Here is a 10,979-nt window from a genome sequence, read left to right as displayed (position 1 = left end):
GTTTGCTTCCAGATGAAACTCTACTTCTTACCAATCTCTTTAAAAAAATATCAAGAGTGTTCAGACAGGTTACCACACACCCAAGACAGACTGGGCGGGGACTCTTCCCAGAAGGTTCCCACACCAGGAGAGGGGACATCTGGAATAGCAGAGTGCCTGCTTTCTGCAGAATCCTGCGGAGGCCCTGGGGATTGGGAGGAGCTACACAAAAGGAAAACTTGAGCATCTGGTGTGTGGGGTCAAGGCATGTACACCCTGGCTGTGGGGACAGGTAAGAACTGAGAACGTGGACCCAACAACACGTGACAAATGGAAATCAACACAGAGCAATGAAGGCAGAGCCTGTCAATGTTTAGGCGGATTGACTATCGGATGTTAGGACCAGATAGACTTCAGCAGAGAAAACATCCCAGAGAGGGTGATTTCTGACCTCAATTTAGAAAGAAGGTGGAAAATCAACTGATGCGAGGAAAGGCAGAAGGAGAGGGAGCTCCTGATCCACTGCTAGTGCTCCGTGAATCCCCCAGGGCCTGACTTCAACTGAGCTGCATGAGGAATGTCTGTGCCTGGGCCCAGACCAGTGGTGACACTGGGGAGCAGGGAATTGGTGTCAGAGAGCCCAGAAACCTGAACGCCACTGGCCATCCCATTAAGGTCTACAATGAACTCTGGTAGGATTGGCTTCAAAGGTATGGCATTTATAGCAAATTAAATATCAGAGTGGAGATTAATATCAGGACACACCCCGATTGCTTACATGAGGAAGGCATTCTTGGACAGTGACATTTATGAATAGAGTTGAAAGTGTGACCCCCACCAAGTGACTCACAGAGCTTTGATTGACCTTTAATGGTGCAGACGACTTCTCAGATGCTCTCATAAGTAAGGAGGAGGGCTGATTTCACATCCGTGGAGTTGGGGCCAATAGGCTGATGACCGAGGGCACCGAACAATCTCAAGTGATCCTCGAATTCATTGCTAGCCATGTTGCTAGAAATAAAGTGGCCTTTTGTTTGTAGTGCCTCCGTGAGCTTAGAGGGACAGCTGCCTAAGTCTGTAAGAATGGCTGCCTGTATGAGTTACCCCCCTCTGAGGGGCTTAGTTTCCAGTATAATGAAGTCACTTTCTCCCATGTTGTATGTCCTCAGAACATCCAGGGAATGACTGCCCTGCTCTAGGTTCCTCCATGGGTGAGGACTGGATAAAATTCTTTCCAAAACTATCTTATTACAAGATGTAGAGATGCTAGCAACCAGTAGATAGTTGATGACATGCTGGTCATGAACTGGGACTATACAGTAGACCAGAGTTAATGTGACCTGTCTTCAATGATATATATATCATATAATATGTAATGTGGCCTTCTTATTTTAAAGGAACAAGCAACCAAATGGTCACTGTATCTACAGCCGAATTCCATGAGAGGCAGTATAGTATTTTTTTTATTAAGGTATTATTGATATACACTTTTATGAAGGTTTCACATGAAAAAACAATGTGGCTACTACATTTACCCATATTATCAAGTCCCCTCCACCCCCCTCCCCCATACTCCATTGCAGTCACTGTCCATCAGCGCAGTAAGATGCCACAGAGTCACTATGTGCCTTCCCGGGGTGGTGTAGTATTTATGGGGCAACAAGACCCACTAGGATGAGGAGGTATTTTATGCCCAACATCAGTGGGTTTTTGCTCCTGGGATCAAGACAGATTTCTGGATCTTGACAGAGGGGCTCTCAGGAGGCCTTCTAACCCAAGCCCCTGGCCCCTAAACCAAATATATTAGAATAACTCCAGCTCGCCTGTTATTTTGAGGTCTCACTTCCTCAAACACACACCCTTTCAGGCAGGAATTTCTATATTCAGTCCCTTACCCTGCAGTAGAAACCTCTTGTTCTTTGCCCTTCCTGGCCAAAATACATCCTCCATGAGCTTCGAGAGAGAGAAGTGTGTGTCCAGGCATCTCAGGAGAACTCAGTCAAATGACAAGCCCAGCTTCCAGGACTTTGGGGAACCTGGGATGGCAGCGGAGTGGAGCGACTTTCCCAGCCTGCCCCTGGGGTCAGTACTGCTTCAGACTCTCGGCTCCACACCACCCCCTTGTGGCTCGAGGGCAAACGCCAGGACACGTCTCCTTCCTCCTCTCAAGCGGGTGAACGGGTGCCAGGAAGGTAGCTAAACTCTCCCCTCCAAATTCTCCCCACCCCCACCCCACTCAGAGAGCTCACGTTCTTATTTTAGCTTGCGTATCTCATTCTCATTGCCCCTAAGAAGCAAAGATGCCCAGAAATGTCCTGGTTATTAAGGCATTTTACTGGTCAATTTCAATGACGTCTTGGGGTTCCTGACCCAGGAGTGAGCTGCTGTAGCCTGAGCTGAATCAGTCACCCCTTGAGAGATAGAAGGCCTGTTTACAAACAAAACACAGACACAGACATGTGGCAAGTTACTGGCTTATACCAAATAACATACAAAGCCATTCTGAGAAATCCCGGAAGCCAACCAGCTTCCCCCTGCCGTTCTCTGCCCTGCCTGCCCCCTCTCGCCCTGCCCCCACACGGGTTCTCAGGCACTGAAGGGCTCTACTTCAGAAAAGTGCCATTGTTCGGTTTCTCCTGGGGCTAGCAGTCAGAAACGAGATTGAGCTCAGACAGCAGAGAATCTCCTTCTTGCTCCCCACAGGGGCCCACCTCCCTGAACCCCAACAAGGTTCTTGCTTCATCTCAGAATGTCCGTGAGAATTTTCTACAGGTACGGCAAAAGCTGTCATTCATAGATCCGGACGAGGTCCTGCCATCTCCTTCAGGAGCCTTCTGGAATAGGCTCCTGAGGTTCCCAGGCCAGTGTCCAGTTGCTCCCCATTGACCTCACCGTAGGACAGCACCAGATCTTTGGAAAAGATCAAGTGCAGCCTTTCCATGGGAGAATAGGGAGGGCCCCAAAGCCCCCACCACGAGTAAGTCCCCCTTATGCATGTGACAGTGGCATCATGGCTACTCTTTGCTGTGGAAGGCAAGGAGTGGACTGGAAGGGAGTCTGGCTAACCTTGGTTCCAGGTCTCCTCTCTTCCCTCTGAACTGTGGGAACTCCGGGGCCCAGTGTCCTGGCAACCGCTCAGCAGCTGCCATCTGGAGCCAGGCTGTCAATATCTTCTCAAACATCAGTAGAATATTCTATAATCTACAGTCTCACAGATCCCTCCTAGCAAGGCAGGCATTGGTATTTCTATTTAACAAATGATGAACTGTTACTCAGAGAGAGTGGATAACTTGCCCGAGTTCATTCAGAGAGAAAAGGGGTGAGGTCAGGACTCAAGCTCAGGTCTTTGGGTACAAGGCTGGTGTCCTTTCTACCTCCCAGTCATCATGATGAGCCAAATTTACTTAGTACTTGCTATGGGCACTGGGGACAGGAACTGTGGCCTGAAGTGGGGGTTGGATTACACAAGCAGGGAAAAGAGGCACTTCAACAGTCTTTGCTGGCCTGGGAGGCTCTCTGTCCAGCTCCACTGGGGCAGATGGACAGGGAAGAAGGGGTTGGGTGTCAAGGCACCAGAGCGCAGTGAGGAGAGGTGTGGGCCCTTACATCCGCTTGAGCCCTGGGCCCATTAGCGCCTGTGGCCCAGTCCAGTTCTCTGGCCCTGAAGGCTTGGGATGCTTTGCTCACACACAACACTCAGCTTAGGTTCTTTTCTTTGCAAGTAGCCCAAGGAGGCTTCTCAGAGCTGAGTGACCTCTTGAAGGAGTGTATCCCCAAAGCCACAGTCATTCCTCAAGGCTTCTCTGGGAGTGGAGGGCAGAGAGTGAACCTGTCCCCTACAGCTGCTCTCGGGAGCTCTGTGTTACCTTGGCAACGCCTTACATTAGTGGAGAGCTCCTGGGTTTACAAACCACTTTTTACATCCACAGTCCTATCTGACCTCATGACTGAGCGCACGAGGATTAGCCAGCATTTTGCCCGTGTTTGGTCCCCAGAACCAGGGCCCACTTTTCCTGACTTTTCAGCTGATGCTCTTTCCTCCATCAAGGACATTTCCTAGATTAGAACAGGAGTAGGGTGGGGAGGTTACTGTGTGAGATAAACCCCATTGGAGGTAATGAGGAGGGGCAGGGCAAAGCCCCAGATTGTACCTACCCTACTGTCTGTCCTGGCCTGTGTCCACGGCAGGACCCGGTCACCAGGACTGAATCTAAGGGTAGAAATGTCATTGTCATTAAAATCCAGCAATTCTTCTCGAGCCTGTTGGTTGTAACACCATTTGCACCAGTCTTGCAATGTCATGGAAAGAGAGAGCTGAGGAACCTTCTAGATCAGCTCTCTTCTAACATGTGAGGAGATCGAGGCCCAGAGAAGGGAGGAAACTTGCCCAAGGTCATAGTTCCCTGAATGCAGAGCAGAGTTTCCAACCTGGCTCCCAACTAAACCATAGTGTGTATTTGATTCGCATGGACGCTCTGAAGAGTGCTGAGAAATCCAGGTGCTGCCACTCTTTCCACAGGCTGTCTCCTCCGTGCAGACCCAGAGGAAGGCACAGTCCGGATCCCTGGCAGGGGGAAGGGAGAGCAGGCACCCCCTGCTGCCTCGGCGGCATCCGCTTTTAATTTGATTGTGACCATTTTCATCTGCTCCTTTGCTCCCCTTTCTCCTTACACTCACCCCAGCGGGTCATACCACCGAGGACACACACTACTTCGGCCCCACCACCCACCCTGTAAAGGCAGATGGTCTGGGGAGAAGAAATCCTAGCACTGGCAGCACCTTTGCCAGTTACCTGTCCCTTCGGCAGACAGATGGGTATAGCAGGTGAAGCCCCCTCACCCATCCAGCTTTCTTCACTAAACAGACTTCCCTGTCCAGAAAAAAAAAAAAAAATCCAGGATCCAAACAGGGGAACAGGGCCCCCTTCATGGTTTCCACTACTCCCCTGCTCTGGTTAGGCTGGGGTGTGCCAGCCAGGTCGGGCTGGATCAGAGAGCCAAGCCTCAGAGTCCCTGCCACCTGTGGACCCCCAGATATGCCATCTGAGACCTGCTCCAGGTCTGGGCACCTCATCTACCCACCTGGGTGTGTTCCCAGAGAGCCTGTGAATACACAGGAGAGGGAAGGGAAAGTTCGGCTCCCTACACCCAGCCTGTTAGATTAAGAGCAAATGAGGGCAGCCCAGACCCCAGGGCAGCTGGGAGCCCAGAATGGCTGTCCCCCTCACCCCACCTCAAACTGGGCTCCCCTAACTGCAGCCCTGACCTTCCCAGCTGTTACAGTCTGCAGAGGTGAGCAGATGTCTCGCTGGCCCTGCAGGCAGTGCCAGACTCCAAGGAGGGTTCCCTAAAAGACGCCGGTCTCGGCCAAGGCTTCCGCATCCACCTGCTCTGAGACCTTCAGCGGCTCTTCGCGCCCAGGCCTCCCACTGAGGGTGGGGCTGAGGGTGAGGGTGGGCACAGCACTGGAGCGGGTGGGCAGCGTGGCGCGGCGGCTGGAGAGGCTGCCGTCGGAGAGCTGCCTGCGAACCCTGCGCCCGGGCCCCCCGCAGCAGGCCAGGAGGTGCAGCGGCCGCGGCCACAGGTGGCTGTTGAAGCCCATGTAGATCCAGGGGTTGCAGCAGCTGCTAAGGTTGCCCAGCAGCATGGAGATGGTGAAAGCCACGTTGGTGGAATCTGCAGGGAGAAAAGCAGGAGCTTTGGAATCACAGCACCCCAGGGGGCCCAGGAGAGAGTCCGCCCCCCACCCACCCCCAAACAGAGGAGGAAACTGAGTCCCAGCGAGGGGAAAGGATGCACTTGGGGTTCTATATTAGAGAGGAGCACAGCTGGGACCGGAACCTGGGACTCCCGACCGCAGAGTCTTGCCTCAGTGAGTTTTTTTTAACTTGTTGTAACTACAGGGTGAGGTAGCAGCTAAGGTTTGCTCCATGTTGACTTTGGAGGTGTAAACATAGTCAGGGACAGGGCCAGCCAGGAGGAGACACTGCCTTTGTTCCAAAACCTAGACCTTGAATCCCCCAATGAACGTAGGCCCAGGGTGAGGCAGTTTCTATGAAATAGGGAAAGTAACTGTGGTTGTAGGCCAAGTTCAGGCCCTTCCAACCCTGTCCCCATTTATGTCACAGATTGGGGGCACATTGCCTTCTGGATTCTGTCCTCTTTGGCCCCCCAGGGGCAGTCCCTCACACTCTGTCATTCAGCCGTTGAGCATGTCAGCACTGACTGTGCCAGACCAAGGCTGTGGACCTGGTGGGGTGATCGGGGAGCCTGACTGCCCTGCAGGGACCATGGCATCCTCTCCAGCTGCAGCCGAGGGACAGCCACTAGGTACAGCATCCAAGCATTCCATTCCCGACCAGGACTTGTGTCCGCAGAAATCATAGGCAGGGAATGCACCATCCTGCCAGGCAAAACGAACTTTTCTTTGGGCAGCCAAAACCTAAGAGTGTAATCTCTGATAAGATTCCTTCCAGACACAGTATTCTTTCTAAATACTCAGTGAAACTCTTCCTGCCAACAGGAAAGCTTCCAGGATGGCCCCAGCCTCCTCCCAGGTGCTTTGCAATGATACCCATGGCCTGGGTTGCACACTGAGTTACTTTGCTCTTCAGTGGAAGTTGCAGAATCACTAAACGCAATGTCAGAGCTGGAAGGAACCCTCGGGGCTATGGGATAGTCTTTAGCCTAGGTCTTCCCACTCTAAGGCAGCAATCCTGCACCTCGCCACAGTTTCACCCTGCAAACTCAAAGGCAAAGCTCAAGTACCTACTTTGTAAATCACCCTGAAAGCTTCAGATAACCTGGTTTCTTGTGTGCATTTTCCCAGGTGCGCTCACAAGTGTGGCTGCTTGTAGCCCAAGAGAAGGGAAGACACAGGGTCAGAATGTTTGAGAGAAGCATGAACCAAGGGTGGGAAGTGAGAGTATCTAGGCCTGGATTGGCATGTCTTGGGCACAGGGCGAGGGCAGGGGTGGGAGGAGCACCTGCAAGTGGAGGAGGGGCCAGCCTCAACAAGAAACACAGCTTCCTTCATTTTTTCTTCTTTTTTACAACTAATAAACTGGGTCCTTTAATTCCTCTGCAATAAGTCTTTGAAATATAATCTTCATTTCAGTCTTACAGAATGTGACTTTTCATAATTATAATTCTCTAGCACACATTACTACTTGTAATTAAATTCATTTTTAAGAAATCCAAAACTCTTCATTTTGTGGATTATGGGTTCCATACGATGTCATGATGGTAAAATTAATGTATAGTCTGTTGAATAAGTTTGATTCGTTCTTTTCTTAATCAAATGTACAGCTTCTTTATTTTTGCCCAGGTTCCAACCTGCTCTCCAGAGAACATAATAGCAGCGGGCTGCAAGGGACTTGGGAAGTGGCTTTCGCTGGGGTAGTATTCACCCCATCTGCTCCACGGGTATGTTTTTAGTGCCTGGTTTAGGCTAGGGACTGAGGGGTCCCCCAAGTTCCTTCCCTGGGGAAACACCTTGTCTGATTTGGGCCCGTTGGAGCCAGGCCAGTGCAGGGGCTGGAGACGCTCCCTGGGTCTGCAGAGGCTTGTCCTCTCAGCCCTTGAGGGCAGATCCTCGGTGCCCAGCCACGGGCTGCCCTGTGTCCTGCAGGAACTCAGCTGACAGTTGGTGGCAGGGCAAGCAGAAGGTGGACTCTGGCCAAAAACTCAGGGGCAAGAGGCCGGGAGGCCAGCCTGTTACAGAGAGAACTGGGTCTGCTGGAAAGTAAGTTTAGGTAATGAACCTCAACCCAACTCAAAGAGACCCGGAGGGCTTCCATTTTTCCAAGAGCGCATACTTCCCAGTGAGATAACATTTGGTTCCTGCACTCCTTGTTCATTCAGACAGGCCTTGGTAAGCGGTAAGTCACTCTACACGGGTGAGGGATGTGCTACCTGGGACCATGGGCACAGCAGGCAAGCGGGGAAGCCTGCCCTGGGCTGAGGGGTGTGATCCTCATCTTCCTGCACATTCCTCATTAAAGAAGCAAATGAGTATCTCACTGCCGTCAGCTAAACTGTGGTTGCTGCGAGTAAAGCCAGAGGCTAAAGCTTTACCACGTAGATAAAGCTTGGCCCATAAAGACCTAGATTTGAATCTTGTCTCCATCTCTTACTCGTAGTGGCACTTTGGACCAGTTGTTTCACCTCTCTGGGCCTCAGATTACTCAGATGTGAAGTAGAGAAGGTCCGTGTCCAGGAATAGAGGACTGAATGTGCTTGGCACTAGGAAGCCCTCCTTCCTTCTATTCTATGCTTGACTAGAGCAGGGCAGTTGCTACATTTGGTTAGAATTAACACATTCATTGCTTAAAGGGTAACTTTCAAGTAACCTCTTGGCCCAAAAAGTGGTTAAGAGGGGATACAATAGGACTGTAATAATTTGGTATTGTTTTCACACTTCTCTTGCAGAGCTGTGTTAAATTTCTGAACAGCCTTCCCCTTCTTTCATCTCTCCTGAAAAGCAAAGCCTTTGGCTTGAGTGTGTCCTAGGAGGAGCAAAATGAGATTGGAAACAAAAGTACGAGAGAAGGGGGACCACTCGCCAAGAGCTGGTGTGAACTGGTTGTGTAGGTCTGCTGGTCAGTGAACGCTCAGGAAACTTCCGGAGGACCTGTGCACAGCGCCTCCCTGGGGCAGTTAGATGCTGCGTCCATTATGTACCTGGAGCTGTACACATGATGTAATGCGCTGTCACCCCCATCCACAGACACCCGAGGACCACCTGGTAGGCAGCGTGTACAGCTCAGGAGGCTGCCGTCTACCTCACTCCAGAAAAATGACAAGCGCCAGGCCTCCCAAGTGCCCACAGGGACACAGTCTTCGTGCAGCGTTCTAGTGTGTTTCTCACCCAGGAAGAAGATCCTGCTCCCCACCTCTTTCAGAGCCAAGGTTATGGGTGGGGTATAGGATTGAGGAAAAAGACAAGGAGACAGCAGGCTTGGGTTCTGCTCTTCACTCGGCTACTCCCTAGCTGTGTGGCCTTGGGCAGGTCACATTTCCTCTCTGAGCCCCTGCTTCTTCATTAGCAAAATGAAGGAGTTGAATTAGAAATTTCAGGGTTGTCCTGTGCCCGCATGCTAATCAACTGAACGTGGTTCCTAAGGAAGACTTCAAAGTCAAGTCCAAGTGCAGGAGAAAGGAGTGTAAAGAGACACAGCTCGCGGGCTACAAACTGCCATCCTGGGTGGGATCATTTGAAAAATCCCTTTCAATTCTGTCATTCTGTGAGTCTAATGCCCATCTAGATTTGGTTGGCCAAACCTGCCAACAGTCACACTTTATTTAAGGCCACATAGCAATTTTCAGCATTTATATTAAGTATCCAAATTTTGAAATGCAAAAATTTCACATAAAAGGTAGTGAGTGGGTTGGATGGGAGTTACTGCAGCTGCCCCTTGACTCAGAGACAGAGACCATCTTTCTGAGTTGCTTCATTCATTTCTTACCGGCCCAGCCCTGGGAGGCACTGGAACCCTGTCCTCACTCTCCTGTTCTCCCTTCCCTGCTCTGTTCCACGCGCCCCTCCCACAGACACACACTTGCCTTCGTCGGGGGCGTTCTCGTCCCACACCGACCACATCTGGACGCTGAAGAACGGTGTCCAGCAGGCAATGTAGGCCAGCACGATGACGAAGGTCATCTTCACGGTTCGGATCCTGGCCCGAGAGACGGTGCTGACGCTGCTGACCCGGGATGGCAGCCCCCGTGCGGCTGCGGCCAGGGCGAAGGACGAGGGCCCCTCCCACGTCCTCCAGCGCACTCCTTGGGCTCTCCAGGCCTGCGTCTTGACTTTTAGGTTCTTACAGATCTCATGGCAGATGAGGCTGTAGCAGGCCGTGAGCATGGCCACAGGCAGGATGAAGATGGCCAGGGTGGTCCAGGTGATGTAGGCCCGGGGCCCCCAAGGGAAGCGGAAGTCTGCCCAGCAGTCTAGGACCCCCGAACCCTGGATCACCTCCCGAAAAGAGAAAATGAAGACTTGAGGGAGGCTGAAGATGGCGGCCAGCAGCCAGGGAGCGGCAATGAGTGGGTAGATGGCCTGGCTGGGCTGCTGAAGGCTGCGCAGGGGATGACAAACGGCCAGGTAGCGGTCCAGGGTCATGGCCAGCAGCATGTAGGTGGAGGCGAACATGCTGAGACCCTGTAGGTACTTGACAGTCCGGCAGAGGAGGTCGGGGCCCTGGAAGCGGTAGGTGATGTCCCACAGCAGCTGGGGCAGCACCTGGAAGAGCACCACGCCCAGGTCAGTCAGGGCCAGGTGCAGGACAAACAGGTGCATGCGCGAGCGCTTGCGGCCAGGCTGCCCCAGGGTCAGCAGCACAGTCAGGTTGCCCCCTGTCGCCAGCACCAGGACAGTGGCCAGGACTCCAATCTCCACCTTGGCAAGCTCCTCATCCCGGCCCAGCCACGGTGTGGTGGCGTTGGGGGCAGAGAGGGTGTCCCCTGGGGTGGGGTGAGCAGCCCGGGGAGGCCCAGAGTCCATGGTGGATTGCTGGGAGGGAAGGGAAGAAGGGAGATGGCTGGGGAGAGAGTGTGGGAGCAAGTGGGGAGGTTTGATGGATGAAATGGGGTGGAAAAGGGAAAGGTTTAGGACGGAGAAAAAGAACAGGGCGGGATGACAGGGAGAAGGCTGAAAATGGGTGGAGATGGTTAGGAGGATCGGGGTAGACAGGAGCGGGGGAAATGAGATAAGGAAGGAGATGCCAGCCGGAGAGGGGAAGGGGCACCTAGGAGAGAAGAGGAGGGGGTCAGGGAGGCGGCCTGGCAGGAGGGGATTGGAGGAGGCCGTGCAGGGCGAGGCTTCTGGAAGAGAAAACCTGGGCAGCCTCCACCTCTCCCCCAATCCACCCCAAATTCACTTTCTCCAAACTTCTGGAAGCGGGTAGCGGACGTCCCTAAGCCTGCTTGGAGGCGCGTGCCGGGACGTGGGCGCCGCCCGCCAGGCTGGAAGCTCCAGCCAAGCCCGCGCACCTGGCTTCA

The 10,979-nt window shown here is 52.8% G+C and overlaps 1 protein-coding gene across 1 annotated transcript; it reads right to left on the bottom strand.

The window, feature by feature from the left end:
• Positions 1–5,325: 5,325 nt before the first annotated feature.
• Positions 5,326–10,482, bottom strand: AVPR1B (arginine vasopressin receptor 1B). Its single transcript, XM_036909434.2, has 2 exons — positions 9,543–10,482; positions 5,326–5,654 (listed from the first exon to the last, which is right to left on the bottom strand). Exons 1-2 carry the CDS (start codon positions 10,480–10,482, stop codon positions 5,326–5,328), a joined length of 1,269 nt encoding a protein of 422 aa, XP_036765329.2.
• Positions 10,483–10,979: the final 497 nt, after the last annotated feature.

The sequence above is a fragment of the Manis pentadactyla genome, chromosome 9 (genome assembly GCF_030020395.1).
Source record: "Manis pentadactyla isolate mManPen7 chromosome 9, mManPen7.hap1, whole genome shotgun sequence".
In the NCBI taxonomy this organism is placed as follows: domain Eukaryota; kingdom Metazoa; phylum Chordata; class Mammalia; order Pholidota; family Manidae; genus Manis; species Manis pentadactyla.
The sequence above is the reverse complement of the archived record's forward strand: the minus strand, read 5'-3'. Positions and strand labels throughout refer to the sequence as shown.